Genomic DNA, 16094 nt, shown 5'->3' on the forward strand with positions numbered 1-16094 from the left:
AAACAAAGAAAGAAAAACCACAAAAAAAAATATCTTTGTTTTCTGCTATTATTCTCTAGTAGTGAATAATTTTGATTACCTACAAAAAATTAGAGATGAAACACGATAATAACGAACCATTCTAATTGATACCAAATTGAATTGCTCTTCTAAACAGAATAATTTGCTATAAGTAAGCATTCTGCTTGAATTCCTCACTTCCATTAGAAGGTAGATTTACAAAATTCTCACTTCTTTGTTGAAGCTTGACTTCCATTGGGAGTAAGTAGTGGAGCTATTGCTTCATAATTTCATTTTTCCTTCAATTTGTAAGACTTGCTAATTCAACCTAAATGTTTCACGCAAATTTGTAAGCACTTGAAGATTTTCAAGGGATCTAAATGTATCGTTTGAATAATAAGAATCATGTAGTATTAGGGAAAAATGTTAAATTTAATTTAACTAAAATTTTTAGTTATAGATATTCGACAAATTAGTTGATGACACAAAATGTGCGTGAGATTGTTTGTTATCTTTCCCTCTTTTGTAAGGATTACGAATTGAAATTAAAGTCATTATACTATCAACTTTTTCTAAGAATCAAATAAAGCCCCTACTGTCTTCTTTGGTCTTATACTCTCATTTTCCTATCCAATAATTAAAAAAAGATAGAAAAAGTAAAGGAAAAGAAGAACCTTACTTACAACATTATTGTCCTGCTTGCAAAAAGTAAATTTTAATTCAACGGTGTGAAAAGTGAATAATGAGTTTTTTAGTTCGAGGGGTGCGAGTAATTAGGGGAAGAAAGGAAGGTGAAATTGGTCAAGGAGAGAGGAAGTGGGGAAAGGAGGGACCGTGTGTTTTGTTTCCTGAATCAACAACCGGAGCAGAAGATTACCTTGTTTGGCACGTCTTTTTGAGTTTTCTTGGGGGCCATCAAACGCTATAAATACCCCAGCCTTTTCGCTTCCATTCTCCTTCCTCTTTCTCTCCTTCTCTCTCAATATCTATCTCCCTACCGCTCCCTCTCCCTCTCTCTCCTCTTCTCTTATTTTCTGTTACACAATTCACGACTCTCCCTTCTTCTACCCCTAGGGTTTTGCTTGTCCCTCTACCTGCCTGCCTGCCCTCCCTTTTATTCAAGGTACTACATTCATTTCCCTCCTCTCCTGTTACTTTTTTTTTTCCAACAAAAGTTGGACTTTTTTTTTAAATTTTTTGTGATCATTTTGAATCAAACCCATATTTCACATCCTGGTGGCTCCCTCTTCTTGCTAATTTCCAATAAAGATTTCAACTTTGTTGGACCCTCTTTGAACAGGTAAAGGATAAAACTTTTTGCTTCATCTTTTCTTTCTCTCTTTCATTATCATTTTTTTTATAATGAAAGCATGATTGTATTTTTGGTTACATGAGATAATGCTGTTTGATCAAGCCCAAAAATTTCAGCTTTCTTGGGTTTTCCCCATTTTCTTGGTCATGTTTATTATTCTTACGACAATGACAAATGCAAAGTTGCAAACTTTTTGGCTTTTTCTTGCTGGGATTGTTTTCAAAAACCTTAATTTTCTACGAGATTGGTATGAGAAGTTTCCTGGGTTGCATACTTTTATGAGTCATATGCCTATATGGACGTGCGGATTAGTGTTTGATACTTTATGGTTTTGTTTTGCGTTTATATTGATGGTGACAGCACATTTGTTTAGTTGATGCCTGTTGTTTGTATCGTAGATATGATATTTTGTCGGTTGCTCTATGATGTTGAAAGATTGATTATGTGTCTAAGAGTTATCTGTGCTGAAACAGAAACAATTTTTAACGTCTTTTGCTGTTATAATCCAGCTGCTTCTTTATCTAGTTATTAAGCCTAATAATAGCATTCAGATTTCATATTTAACCGTCTCTTAAGAGGGTTCAAACGGTGCTTGGAAGTTTATTAGCCCAATATCGTTTTCATGTAGCACTGCATTTGCTGAATTGGGAAAGCTTTTCCTGCTTTGTCGGATACCAGTAAATCGTGTTATATTGTTTTAAACTTGGTGGATAGATTAGAATTGCACATGGTCTGTTTCGTACCATTTATATTGATTTTTTTTTTTAAAATGAGCAACTTTCTTTGCACCCAAAAAAAAAGGACCATGGTTTTGCCCAGAGTCCTTCCTGTTATCAGGATTTGTCTGGTCTAAGTGATTTTTCATTTGAGAAATTTGATGTGAACAGTTGAGTGCTGTGTCGTTACTAATTAAACCAGTGACCAGTCTAAGTATTCTTTTAGTCTCTTGACAAGAGCCTCCAAGTGGCTTCAAGCTTTAGGCCAATCTTACTGTCTACAATCTATGATTTCTTTCTCTCTCTCTCTCATGCGAGGATGGTGAGGTTGTAAGTTGTAGAGTCAGTTTTGATGGTTGAGTTGTCACATCCTTTGAGCTACAGGTGGCAATGCTCGAAATTATTGTGGGTTCTTAAGGAAAAAAAGGATCTTTTTTAACTTTTGTTTTTGAGGCACTGTATCAACATGTTTTAATTAGGATGTTGGATCTGCAAGAGAAATGCATTTACTTTCAAAGCAACGATGGAAAGTTGACTAAAATTTGGAAGAAAAGAAATGGTAGTAATATGTTTTATTGTTGGATCAGTGAGTATATTCGTGAATAAGAAATTCTAGTTTGTGATTATTCATAGGATGCTCACGCCGTTTTGGCAAAAGTACATGGTACTTGTGTTTCTAAAAGTAGTCTATTCAAGATTGAATTTGGCAAGTGAAAAATAGTTTAAGAATACTCACCAATCCCGGATGAAAAGAACAGACAAATAGAAGGAGAAGGCTTTGTCCTGTAGTTTTGTAAAGTCAGTTGCAACTTTACATGTTTATTGCTTTTCTTTATCTGGAGGATTAACAGTCTTCAACAAATTTTTCCTTTTTTTTTTTTCATTTAATGGAGAGGAAAGGGAGCAGTAGATAATGATTTGGACTTTTTCCCAGAAGCAAAAGGATGAGCGCAGACTTTAAAAACAAGCATATGAAGATGTTTGAATCGCCCATGAATAGTTTGAATTGTGACCATGTCTGTAAAAGATTGTTTATTAGAGTTTATTTTTCCAGGGTGATAGGTAAAAATGATTGATTGAATTTTAAAAAGAGTTACTACCAGTTAATAAATTCTGATAGGTAATCGTACCAGTTTCATCACCTTAAAGATTGTCAAAATGGGCCTTTTTTTTGGGACTTCATTGGGTTTGATGTGAAATTAAGGCAAAACATCTCTTCTGATGGTTTATCTTCCTTTATGTTTCCAACAGTGCAACTTTTTCTTTCTTGTCTTGTTGTGTTTGTTTTAAGGTGAAAGATTATCTTCTCTATGGCTGTTTCTAAATGAAGCTCTAACTTTAAAAAAAATGGCATATACATCGGTATAATGGTTAATCACTTTTGCCCTTTTCTTTCTCCAGTAGTCTTTTCTTTTCTTAAGTTTTTTTGGGGCCCCGGTGGTGGGGGGGGGGAATGGTTGAGGGTGAATGAAGTATTAACTTGATGGTTGTGGTTGAATATTATATATTTATGGCTGTCTCTGATGGTCACCTTCTTACTGCTGAGCATCTGTACTCAGATTTGAGCTGGTATATTTGTATATTAAATTTTTTGAGGTGCAACCACAAGCTGACTATATTCATGGTACTAATTAGTAGTAGAACATTTTTCCTTTCAGTTTACAATGGGCAGACTGATTTTCCTTCTTCCTCCTAGAAAATTCCTCATTGCTCCTTTTTGTTTGGTGAGTGTGTGTGTGATATGTTGTTTAGTTTGGTGTTATTTCTGGAGAGAACTACCTGAAAAGCTTTGTGCTTCATCTTGCCTGATGTACTGTCGAATTATGTTTTTAGTCCATTCACTTAGCTGCTTGAGACATGCTGGTGTTTGGACACTGGTTTTCCTGTTTGCATACTGGTACATCTTGTCACCTTCGACGCTTCTGTATAGTGCACATACAGTCCTTACCCTATTTTGTGATGATATTACATAAGAAAATTGTTATGTTCTCTGGCAGCAATTCAAACTTGTACTATCTTTTTCATATTTTTGGTAGTCCTTAAGATAGCAGTTGAATTTTATATTTTTTGGTTTCCAGTAGTTTTCACTCTGTCATGGTGCTGCCCTGCTTTGCTGTTTTTTGTATAAGTAATCACATGAATTGCTAGACTAAGCATATTGATCATGTTCCAGGTAAAGGAGGTCAATTTGTTGGTTTTCAACGCTAACAGCAATTTTGTATCTCAAAGTTGTGGATCAAAATGCTTTATTTCCGGATGTAAATGCATTTTAGCCCTGGAAATGAGGTATTATACTTCTTGGTATATGTTTCACTGGAATTAGCTTATAAGTTTGCAATTGTGGAACTGAATGCTTTAGCTTGCTCTTCTACTCTGATGTCTCCTCAGATTTCAGGAAGCCTGTGCTTGATGGACTGCTTACAAAGTAGCAGTGACAAGAAGACATTGAAGCGGTGGTTTTTCATTGATAAGAGAGTTGGATAAAAGGTTACTAATTTTGGTGGTTTAGGATAGTACACTTAATTTCTAGCTGCAAAACCTTGACAGTTTTCTGAATTGACGATGGACTTGAAGTCTTCAAAAGCTTCTCCTGTTCTTACTGATCCTGTTCCCATAGACAAGTCTAGATTGGGTATCCGAGGTGTCTTGCCTTATGCTCAATCAGGACCATCATTCTCAACTAGTGTGCTAGCCATCCCGAGAAGGAAGCCAGGAAAGCTTGATGATGTTCGTTCTAATGGTTGGCTAGATGCCATGAAATCTTCTTCCCCCCCTCGGAAAAAGATTATGAAGGATGTTAATGTGGAGGTTGTTTTGGATGATGGTGATGCAGCTTATGATTCCTGGATGGTATGTTAGAGTAATACACAACAAACACATTGATTATCAGTGTATTGCTTACATCACCATACTTATCTTTGCCTTTTCTTTTGTAGAGCAAGTATCCATCAGCGCTCAAGTCCTTTGGAAAAATTATGAATGCTGCAAAGAATAGGAGGATAGTCATATTTTTAGATTATGATGGAACCCTTTCTCCAATTGTGGATGACCCTGATCGTGCTTTTATGTCTGCTGATGTAAGTAACCATTTTACCAATCTTTGAAGGTTGATAGTGCCCTTCATGCATCTCTTTCCATGTTGTGATGGTGACAACCTCATATGTTTCAGATGCGTTCAGCTGTTAAAAGTGTTGCAAAGTATTTCCCTACAGCCATTATCAGTGGAAGAAGCCGTGACAAGGTAGGTAGAGGAATTGCTAGTTCTCTCTCTCTCTGTTTCTTTTCTTTTTTTATTTTTATTTTTTTGAGGGGGTGGGGGGAGGGGATTGAGGGGCAGTTCTTTTTCTGTTATTTGATTTGGCTATTTTACACATATGCCTGTGGACTGATTGATACCTTTCTTGTCTCCCACCTAATTTCCAGGTTTATGAATTGATAGGACTAACAGAACTTTATTATGCTGGTAGTCATGGCATGGACATCATGCTCCCAGACAGAGATACAGAGCCCAACCACTCTGGCTGTATTAAATCGACTGACCTGCTGGTACTAAGCAAACGCCTTCTAAACGTCCCAAGCAATCCCATTTCTGGTTTAGTATAAATGTTTGTCATATCTTTTGACCAAACATTTTCAATTTGTTTCAGGACAAGGAGGTTAATCTCTTCCAGCCTGCAAGTGAATTTCTACCCATGATTGATGAGGTGCATAATTGTTTGCCACTAACACATGTTCATTGCACAGTGTACTTGGTTTATTATGATGGTCAAGTAATTCTTTGATCTTTCTTTTTCCAGGTTTTTAGAACCCTTGTCGAGAATACTAAAGATATTAAAGGTGCAAAAGTTGAGAACCACAAGTTCTGCACCTCTGTACATTACCGCAACGTAGATGAGAAGGTTAGTGTTCCAAACTAGCTGCTTGTTTGATCAAGAACTCTCTAAGCGCATCTTCCTGATTGCCTTACAAGTATTTTCTTGCATTTTGGTTCCAGAGTTGGCCTATCATTGCACAACGAGTGCATGATATCCTCAACAGTTACCCTAGATTACGACTAACTCATGGACGGAAGGTATGGTAGCTACAATTTGGTACTTCAAAGGTGGCAAGTATGCCATGTTTCTTTATAGTTGGCAAATGTGATTTTTAATCTCAGAATTTCTATTTTATTCTCATGCTCAAGGTTTTAGAGGTTCGTCCAGTGATTGACTGGGATAAAGGGAAAGCAGTTGAGTTTCTTCTTGAATCTTTGGGTTAGTAGCTCCATCCTGATAGATTTGAGGCCTTCTCATGTCAGCAATTTTGAGTATTCCTTACCTGTTTTCTGAACCAAACATTTTGCAGGGCTTAGTAATAGTCCTGATGTGCTTTCCATCTATATTGGGGATGATAGAACGGATGAAGATGCTTTCAAGGTAAATGCAACATAAATAATTTTTTTCGCTATCTTTTTTCGAGAACCTCCTAAAGTTCCAACTAAAAAGATAAAATGATTTTTCATTATCTCAATTTCAATTGAAGTAATGAGCCTCCCAATATTGGGAGGCTCGCTAACTCAATTAGTTTGTGCTCTTGAAAACTATAGTGATCAATTTGACCGCCTGAACTCGTCAAAGCAACTAATTGCCTACTGTAGGTTTTGCGATCTGAAAGCCGAGGATATGGAATCATAGTATCTGCAGTTCCTAAAGAAACCAACGCTTTCTTTTCACTCAGGGATCCTTCAGAGGTTTGGATTTGGTTTTATCCTGTAATTTCTAATTTCAGTCTCATTATTAGAAATCCAAATCCAGAAACTTAGCTTTGCGAGTCGTGCAGGTGAAAAAGTTCCTCGAGGCTCTTGTGAGAATGAAGGAACAGGGTGATCTATGAATAAAGATCTACATTAGAATGGATTCATGAAGTAGGTTATTCAAAGTCTCTGTCAAGCATCTTAAGAGAAGCTACAGGAACAAGGATTTTATTTAGGTTCTCAGTAATCATTATTTGAATCATTGATTGTCTTGGAATTTTGCCATGCATCTTGTAAAGCTTGAAGTTTTCCTATTTCGATATTGGTTCTGTTCAGAAACAAAGGGGCCATGCCCCTCCAAAGAGTTATTTCTGCTTTGTTTCTTTGGTTGTGAAATCTTATCCTGTTGATTAAAGTGGAAGCTTAGGCGGATGTTCGGAATCAATACCTAAAGATTTTGTTATTCTTTTCTTGGCTTTTCCATTTGGCTTTAGTGAAGTAGCCAATTTCTACTCTGAGATGGTGACTCGAGGTTTCTGTCATGATGAATTCTAGAAACGAAACAAATTAAGCGATGATTTTATGGCAATATACAAATGCTCGGCGGAGGTTGCTAGGAATCCCTTGGCTGCATGCCATTGATGGAGTCAAATGCGTGCATTTGAGTACTGACGACACGTTGATGTTTGCAGACACAGATAACCCGCTCTGCGCATTTTCTCGTGGACATTTCTCCCCCTTGGTGCAATGCTACGGTTTCTGGTTGCCCTACATTAACCTATCTATGGGAGTTTAGGACATCAAAGAGAAGAATTAGCCCTGGTTTGAACTCGAAATGTACAAATGCAATTTTAAGAAACACTCGGTATGTTAGATAAAAAAAAGTAATTGATAAATATGTTTAGAAAATATTTCAAAAACTTTCCAAGAAAATGCGCAATTCAAACGGGGCCTAAAACTTTTTTTTTTTTTCCTTCAATTTTTTGCTTTGTATGATAAGTGGACTTAATTTTTTTTTTTCTTCAAGTTAGTTTGCCCCACTCTCATTCCCCCTAAATTTTGATTATATTCCCTCTAATTTCACAATTGTCCCCCCAAAATTGTTGAAATCTTTTCTAATTGTTCTCTCCATTTTCACAGTGGCGAAACTTGGACTAAAATATATTACATGATGCTTTCTATTAAATGTAAATTGTTTTTGTTGTAAATAAATGCATTTATTAATATTTAACATTTCTTACATATCCATTTCATATGAATTACAAGTCAATCAAACATCTATATGATAATTCGATTGTGTACAAATTATTTGTCAATTGTATATGTTCATAAGAACATACATCCTGTATTCTTATGCATAATTTTGTATCATTGGATGAGTTAAAAAATAATGAATCTCAAGTTGCATGTTTACTATAACAAATATTTAGTTATTCCAAAAATCTACAAATCGACACCATATAATTCTAAACTAATATTATTGCACCCCTTAAATAAAAATCCTGAGTCCACCATTGGCTATACTAACACATGGTTTATCTTTTTCCAAGAAGTTTGTAAAAATAAGAAAAATTTGGTCTTGCTTTTTTTCTTCCTCAATCGAATGTCCAAAAAACTTTTTATATGCTTATTTTTTTCCTTTATATTCAACTAAATCAAGATGGTTTTTTCTACTTTCCTTTCTTTCCGAATAGACATCCTTCTCTTCTCCTCCCTCCTTCTCCCCCTCATTTCCTTCATTCCAAATGGTGACAAAATGGTAGATACTAGTACACTAGAAAGAAAGAAAAGGAAAAATAAAAACATCCATTACACCACAAAATAGCGGCTCTATTTGAGAGCCTTGTTTTTTGCCTAGTTTTTAATAGACAAGTTTTTTTTAACAATTTTTTGTCTACAGTAAACCTGTTAAAATATCCTGAGATTTTTTTTAAATACATACTCAAAATATTCAAAAATACACAAAGTTTTTTCTTTTTTTCCCTTCTCATTCTTCTTCCTCTTCCTCCTTCTCTGCCTTAATCTGTCATCGCCAGCCAGTACTTCGTTGGTGCTGTCGGCGACTTCTCATTTTTTTTCTTTCTCTCTCTCTCCTCCCTTCTTCCCTCACTACCCTCTCCCTCTCTCTTGCTGGTTGCACAACTAAAGTCATGACTAGTTGGTTGCGTGATCGGATTTGACCAAATGGGGAAGAGATAGAAGGGAAAGGGATGGTGGGGGGAAGAGAGGGAGGAGAAGGAGGGGGAAAAGAAAGAAGTTAAAGAGAGGGTGGGAAGAAAAGGGAACAGAGAGAGAGGAGAAGGAAGGGGAGAAAGGGAGGAGGGAAGGAAAAAAAAGTAGAGAAGGAGATGATAGCACTAGTTGTGGCACTGACAAAGAAGAGAGTGGAGCGACGAGAGGAAAGAAGGAGGCAAAGAAAAAAAAGGAAAAAAAAAAAAGAAAACATTTATACATTCTTTAGATATCCAAATACACAAAATTTTTTCTATAAATTTAAACTACAGTAAAATTCTATACAGGCTCGCAAAAAAAATACATCATTCAAACGGACATAACTCTTCAAAAAAGTGACAGGATCTTCAGTTCATATGTGGCAATCCCAAATCTTATTTTAGCTCTATCCAATTCCGATTCATATTAAAACCAACTTGTCTTAGTCAAGTTCGCTGTCAAAATAGATTTAAAATCCTCTTTGGGCTCTAGTCTACTTCCACTCATACTTGCCAGCACTGCCAGATTACAAAAACCAGTAACAGATGTACTTTTCACTTGAAAATTTGTACCCGTCTTCTGGCAATATCATTTTCTAAATGCTCTCCTCGAATGACGTCATCGCCATTTCTACATATATAAACCCCACACTCATCCTGAGCCACTCTACGCACAGCTCCCTCCCCCTCTCTCTCTCTCTCACACACACCCTCTCACTGCGTGAAAATGTCGACAGCAGCAGCGTCAGTAGCTGCCTTGTATTCTCCGCTCGCCTCCTCCTCATCTCTCCAGGTCTGCATTTACCTTCCTTTGTAATTCAATTTCTTGAATTTTGTTCACTGTATAGTTATAAACCAATGATCTAATCGATGGCAATTTATCAAAAATTGAACAGGATAATAAATTGAAATTCGCAGTGCAATCTGTAAAACCACCTCTAATATTCAAGCCGAGTCGATCTTTTTCTCTAATCCGAGCTTCCACCGGTTTTTCATCTTCTCTTGACACGGGTATAATATGAAGTTTTATTTATTTATCTTTATTTTTTAAAATTTTTTTTGAGAAATGACGTTTTTCGTTTTTTGTAATCATGATTAATATATGGAGATAATGCGATTAGGTTTGAGCACTGAGTTGGATGCTGTGACAAGTTACAGTGAGATTGTTCCTGATACTGTAATTTTCGATGATTTCGAAAGGTTTTGATTCCCCCACCCATTTTCCTTTGTTTATTCTGCTGTACCTTGATTGTACCCTGATTTTTTTGTTGTTGATTGAAAACTTTCAGCTGGAAATGAATTATAGACGATTCAAAAAGAAGTTTTTATACCTTTTGCAGGTTCCCTCCAACAGCTGCTACTGTTAGCTCGTCTCTAATCTTAGGTATCTGCAGCCTTCCTGATACCAAATTCAGGGTAATAATTCCTATCTATCGATCATAATCAAGCCTTGTGCTGAATATTTTAGTTTTATAGATGGTAATATGTAGATTACACGAACGTTCATACAAATTCTGTTTATGGCAAGGAAATAGGATTCTCAAAGATAAGAAGAAAATATAAAAGCTTCTCTTAGCTATCTAGTAGCTTGCAAAAGAAAAAGGTAAAATGAACTTATATCTCTGAAGATACGGCTAATATGTGTCTATTGGAGTTTGTTTAGTTACAAGATTGACTTATCTTCTTTCCTGCAGCAAATGGTAAGGACATAGTTTACTTCTTAAATGAAGATGTTAAGGCTGTTCTGAATTGATAAACTTATAGTTGGTAGTCTATCAAATTAAGTAATTTAGGATTGATTTAGAACTTGCAATTGTTGGTTGCTTTGCATTGTTCTCTTCTTACTAACATAATATTTGTTTATCTATTTAGCCGCCTTATATTTCTGTAGCTTTTTTTGGTGTAGAGCGCTGTGGATACTGCTTTGGCAGACTCGGAGTGTTATGGATTAGAGAACTCAGATCTTCGGATGTCTTGTTTCTTTAACAAGGTTGGTTCTTTTTTCATCATGTCTATTTGGTTCCTATGATTGGTTGATTTGAATTCTTCTGACAATTACATGTCGGAATTGCAGGCTTTGGTAAATATAGGTAGCGATCTTGCAAAGTTAGTGCCTGGTCGAGTTTCTACAGAAGTTGATGCTCGTCTTGCATATGACACTCATGGCATTGTTCGTAAGGTGAAATCTCTTAAAATTCCTTCATTTTTCCCCTTCTTTTTACGCAAAACATTCTATAAAATTACTTACAGTTCTTTGGGAAGTTGAATGTTGCATTATGGTCTGTCTTTGCAACTTTGTCCTGTCTTTTTCACTTGCATACTCTGAGATTCACTTGAATTGTTCTATATATCGGTCATTTTATATCCTTCTACTATTTAATTAAGTGTAATCTGAAACTTCTAAGATAGATCTGATGTATGAATTTGCAATTGTCTTATAAATTTGAACTTGACTTGAATAATATACTTTTGTTGCCTCTGCCTGTTCTTATTTGTTTATGCAGTGTGAAAATCGAGGTAGTTCTATATGACTGGAACAACATGTAGGAGTTTAACTTTATAGAATTGTGACCCTAGTTGGACTAGAGGTGTCTGGAAAAGCTCTCTTGCCATCTCCATGACTCAAAGTTATGCCTTGTAGTCTGAGCTGAGAACCACTTGCATGCTGTGTTGTGTTTGAAAAGAGATGCTGCCTTGCAGCTGTCGGATCCATCCATAATTTCTCACCATTAGCAGCAAATTGTTGTTGATATCATTAATGTGTTTGTTATAGGTGATTACCTTAGTAGACCTGTTTTAACTAAGCTCATGGTTGCTGCACCAAGTACGATCCATATACTCTGGCAATTCCTCTTAACTTAAAGGCTGTTGTCCATCTTTCAAATGGAGTTGGCCTACTTCTCTTATTGAAAGTGGCAGAGTTAAACAATTTTCATATAATATAATGAATAGTTCCAAGAAGATATAACCCATTATGCTGACAAAAATCTTTTCTCTGGCATGAGTTCAGGTGCATGAGCTTTTAAAATTGTATGATGATTTTCAAGTCCCTCCAGAGCGGTTGTTATTCAAAATCCCTTCTACTTGGCAGGTAAATAGGAAGGACACAGTGTGGCCATTAGTTACAGACAGTTCATCTGTTTTAGGCTTTCATCCTGTTTGACTTTATGCTTGATTTCATTTTCCCTAATTTTTATCTCCTAGGGGATTGAGGCTTCAAGCCTGCTAGAATCTGAGGGTATACAGACACATTTGACATTTGTTTACAGGTATGAGATGGCAACTTCTTTTCTTCAAAAATACCACTATATGCAATTATTTATGTATTTCTGTCAAATGGCAACAATAGTAGATTTTCCCCGATGATTGCACTCTTTGGTAGTTTTGACTTGGTTATTGGCTGAATTATGTTATTATATGTCCTTATTGTTATCATGCTTTTACTTTCAGAATAGTTCTCTTGGCTGCTGTTCGTTTATCTCTCTTGTGCTGTGAATTTTTATCTGTGCTTTCACCAAAAAATGAAAATTTTCATCTACGTGGGCAAGATAAAATTTCAGCACTTCAAAGATGTGAACTTTGCATTTTGTTGCTTCTTGTGATCCAAAATTCAGCTACATTATCATTGCAGATGTAGCTTTCACCTTGCAGCTACTAGGATCCAGTTCTCTCTTTAAACATTCAATGTGCTTCTGCTATATTTCTGCATCTTTCAGTGATGTTCAATTCCAATGTTATGCGTGTTCTTGAATGATTGATAAACTTGTATTCTTAAATTATACAATAGCAGAAGCAAATACGCAAGAAAATGCAAAGTTCGCATACTTAAGCTAAATGTACAGTATTTACTGACCTTTAGTATGCTGTTTTCTTCTCAATACAGTAGCATCATCATATGATTTGAAATGACTGTTTGCACATAAATTATGGTAATGGGTGCAGTAAAACCTTCTACGTGCACAGGAGATGACATCACATATTCAACTTGCATAACATAGCATCATTCTTTCTAAGTTTCCCAATTATGAATTTGCCACCCTATTCAACCATACATAACTAGATTCTCAATCTTGCCAAAGAAAATCTGTATAAGTTGCAAGAGGATTGCTCTAAAGCCTCACTCTTAGATTGATGTAATGTGCATGTCAATATTGTCTTATAATCTAGTATGAAATTCTCCTTTCCTAATCACAAAATAAAATTTTTGTGTGATGAACTTGTTGTTTGATATCATTTGTGCCTTCCTAATCATGTTTGATTTATTGGCTTTCTCTTATTCTTCTGTCACTTTTTCTCTCATTAATCACTTAGTCATGCATTTCAGCTTTTGCCAAGCAGCAGCTGCAGCCCAAGCTGGTGCATCTGTTATTCAGATATTTGTTGGTCGCCTTAGGGTAATTACTTTCCTCATGCATTATCATTGTATGAAAATTTCTACACACAGTAGTTACAAGCTTTATTTTTTCAGGACTGGGCTCGGAACCATAGTGGTGACCCTGAAGTAGAAAGTGCACTTAGAAGAGGAGAAGATCCTGGGTTGGCTTTGGTTAGTTTTAATTGATGGTTATTTTCGTTGGTAGACTTGTCAAAAAAAAAAGTGTTCCGGGTATGAGTACTTTCTTTTTTACAACTGTTTGCCCTTCCACTAGAAAGGGAGAAAAGAAACTTCCTGCAGATGAACATGTCTTCTGAAGTGTCAACCCCTTCTTCTGCCTCGACTACAAAATGTCGAGTATACTTCCAAAATAGTTACAGCTGTTTTAAATTATTTTCGGGTAAATTTGAACTTTCAAAGAAATGAAGTTATATTTGGACAATTTGAACCCTTACCCTTTCTGAACTATGAAAAGTTTGAGTTATAGTATATTAACACGAGTGCTTTTCACATTTTGAGCTTATGTACATCTTTTGTCATTATAGGTGACAAAGGCTTATAATTACATTCATAAAAATGGTTATAAGTCAAAATTGATGGCAGCAGCAATTCGAAACAAACAGGATGTTTTCAACCTTTTAGGGTAAATATGAATCTGTTTACATTTGGGATGTGGAGCTTCTTTACAAGGCTGATCCAATTTTTAGTTCTCTGGAGCTCAAGTTCTCTTTTCTGCATTTTCCAGGGTTGATTATGTTGTCACCCCCTTGAAGATATTGCAATCTCTGAAGGATTCAGTGACTCCTCCTGATGAGAAATACTCTCTTGTGCGAAGGCTTTCCCCACAATCTGCTGCCGCCTACAATTTTAGCCAGGAGGAGGTATATTTTTAATGCATCATCTGTCTATTTTTTGCTTAGTGATTCAATAGAGAGTAGAATTCCATGATAGCCGATTAGTTAACTTCTGATTAATGTTACAAAGAGGGTAAGGTAAATTATAACAACTCACGTAGTATGGGAGCTCACCGGTAAAACAGCTAGCTCCATGGGATATGCCCGCATCAGCCAAAGAAGGTTTCTTGTTTGTGATACTAAAGTAACAATATTAGGACCGTGTAGCAAGACTTTATCTGAAAGGTTTCATATCATACCTTTTTTTTAGGACATTTACAAAAGAAGCTCATCTTCTGAAGTGATTTTTTTACATGATATCCACAGAACTTGCTATAAAATTTTCAACAAATTTCCAAAGAAATTCTTCCTTCCGTTTATCTTTCTCAATCAAGTCCTTCCAGCTTACCTGCAACTTAATCATTATATGTTAACGTATACTGGGTGAATTAGCAACTTTCATGGATATCTTGCATTGATTTCTAGCTAGTAAAGTGGGACCAGAATGGCTTTGCCTTGGCAATGGGGCCTGCTGCTGTGGAGCTTCTCACTGCTGGGATGGACAGCTATGTTAATCAAGCGAAGCGGGTTGAAGAATTGTTCGGGAAGATCTGGCCTCCTCCCAATGTCTGAATTGGGGTTACAACTAAACCTGTCCTTTGCTTCAAATAATGAGAACCGCATGCCAAATTTTAGCATATTCTGTAATTGAGGACGGACATCTGAGGCTCGGGCTTTTTTTTTTTTTCCAATTCAATTTTGGTTTTTCTTGCTTTGCCTGAGCTCCAGTTTTATTATGAACTCTCAGCATTTGCGTCTTCTACGTCTAAGAAGAATGACTTCGTAGTCAGTCATGTCTTGTGTCGTGTTCCTATCTGACGCTGATGAATATGCCCGAATTACAAGGAGCTGACAATTGTCGGAATTGGTGTCTAACTTGCTTTTGCCCCTTGGTACTTTTCAACAGGAGTAGGTACTCGAGGGTTATGTGATACTGATGATTGACAACCAAAAAAAGCCGCTAATATATAATTCTTCATTCTGCACTCGTTGTCTGTGGCTTGATGGCCAGCTTCAAGACTAGTCATTGAAATATGATGTGCCTCTAGCTACTTTAGCGAAACTACGGGCAACCGTCCCTCCTGATGCCAAAATTCTCAGACACGCCTATGGTGGCCTACTCTAAGAATCCTCTAACGGGCCTCATCAACCAAAGGACCCAACACGAACGCCGCATTCAGCTGCATCTCTCTAAATTGCAAAGCCCCTCATATTGCATTTTCACTGCGAGTACAATTGCGCAATAGCTGCCATCTGGGGCCGAACAAACAATAAAGAATTTTCCTTTGTGACAGCACGAACAAGAATTTAGAGTTGCAAGAAGATACAGTGTCACGAATATTCAGCAAAATTCCAAGGTATAATTGTAGGATTAATGTTCTCTTTTAGGGAAATTACATAGACCATAAATGTCAAAAATGTTCTGCACGACCGGATTTAGTTGTCCTCTAGTTTTAATACTACTAACATTTGCCAGACTTGATATTTCATTACTATTTGTTTAATTAATACAAAATGAGTTACACTGAATTGTACTACGCCATAAGTTTTTTTTCTTTGTTTCTTTTTTTAACAACGCAAATGTAATTTATGACTCAAAAAATCGACTTATGTTACTTCTCTTAAGAAGGAGAACTTGTATTAGAATCTGAAAAACCGAGGACGCATTTACGGCGGTGATCCGATTTGATAGATTAATGGCATGTGGGAGACATGTGAAACAATCACATTATTGGGTCAAATAATTGAGGATTTTGTCTGTGTTTTTTCCATAAGGTTTTCGTCTTAAATCACTA

General features: G+C 36.2%; 2 protein-coding genes across 3 annotated transcripts; both read left to right on the forward strand.

The window, feature by feature from the left end:
• The first annotated feature begins 913 nt into the window (after positions 1–913).
• Positions 914–7227, forward strand: LOC140013676 (probable trehalose-phosphate phosphatase F). The gene is made up of 14 exons (XM_072063354.1): positions 914–1123; positions 1270–1300; positions 4202–4314; positions 4417–4878; positions 4965–5105; positions 5198–5269; positions 5452–5574; positions 5676–5732; positions 5826–5927; positions 6023–6100; positions 6212–6281; positions 6373–6443; positions 6665–6757; positions 6847–7227. Exons 4-14 carry the CDS (start codon positions 4591–4593, stop codon positions 6898–6900), a joined length of 1149 nt encoding a protein of 382 aa, XP_071919455.1. The 5' UTR covers positions 914–1123; positions 1270–1300; positions 4202–4314; positions 4417–4590; the 3' UTR covers positions 6901–7227.
• A 2392-nt stretch (positions 7228–9619) lies between these two features.
• LOC140013675 (uncharacterized) lies at positions 9620–15174 on the forward strand. 2 transcript variants are annotated; one of them, XM_072063352.1, is made up of 13 exons: positions 9620–9763; positions 9867–9981; positions 10092–10170; positions 10311–10386; positions 10877–10960; positions 11045–11149; positions 11981–12061; positions 12175–12239; positions 13295–13364; positions 13439–13516; positions 13891–13988; positions 14091–14226; positions 14725–15174. In XM_072063352.1, the coding sequence occupies exons 1-13, from the start codon at positions 9698–9700 to the stop codon at positions 14869–14871; spliced, it is 1200 nt and encodes a 399-aa protein (XP_071919453.1). In that variant the 5' UTR covers positions 9620–9697; the 3' UTR covers positions 14872–15174. The 2 variants fall into 2 exon arrangements, with proteins under 2 accessions (XP_071919453.1, XP_071919454.1); XM_072063353.1 differs by lacking the exon at positions 9620–9763 and having other exon boundaries at positions 10079–10170.
• Positions 15175–16094: the final 920 nt, after the last annotated feature.

The sequence above is a fragment of the Coffea arabica genome, chromosome 8c (assembly GCF_036785885.1).
Source record: "Coffea arabica cultivar ET-39 chromosome 8c, Coffea Arabica ET-39 HiFi, whole genome shotgun sequence".
In the NCBI taxonomy this organism is placed as follows: Eukaryota; Viridiplantae; Streptophyta; class Magnoliopsida; order Gentianales; family Rubiaceae; genus Coffea; species Coffea arabica.

Bases quoted from the DNA above. Each gene is read 5' to 3' on its own strand.
- LOC140013676 (XM_072063354.1), top strand. From the start codon at position 4,591: ATGGACTTGAAGTCTTCAAAAGCTTCTCCTGTTCTTACTGATCCTGTT. The intron at 6,444-6,664 runs GTAAATGCAACA...TGCCTACTGTAG, and splicing joins CGGATGAAGATGCTTTCAAG to GTTTTGCGATCTGAAAGCCG. The intron at 6,758-6,846 runs GTTTGGATTTGG...CGAGTCGTGCAG, and splicing joins CACTCAGGGATCCTTCAGAG to GTGAAAAAGTTCCTCGAGGC.
- LOC140013675 (XM_072063352.1), top strand. From the start codon at position 9,698: ATGTCGACAGCAGCAGCGTCAGTAGCTGCCTTGTATTCTCCGCTCGCC. The intron at 9,982-10,091 runs GTATAATATGAA...TAATGCGATTAG, and splicing joins TTCATCTTCTCTTGACACGG to GTTTGAGCACTGAGTTGGAT. The intron at 13,365-13,438 runs GTAATTACTTTC...TTATTTTTTCAG, and splicing joins TATTTGTTGGTCGCCTTAGG to GACTGGGCTCGGAACCATAG.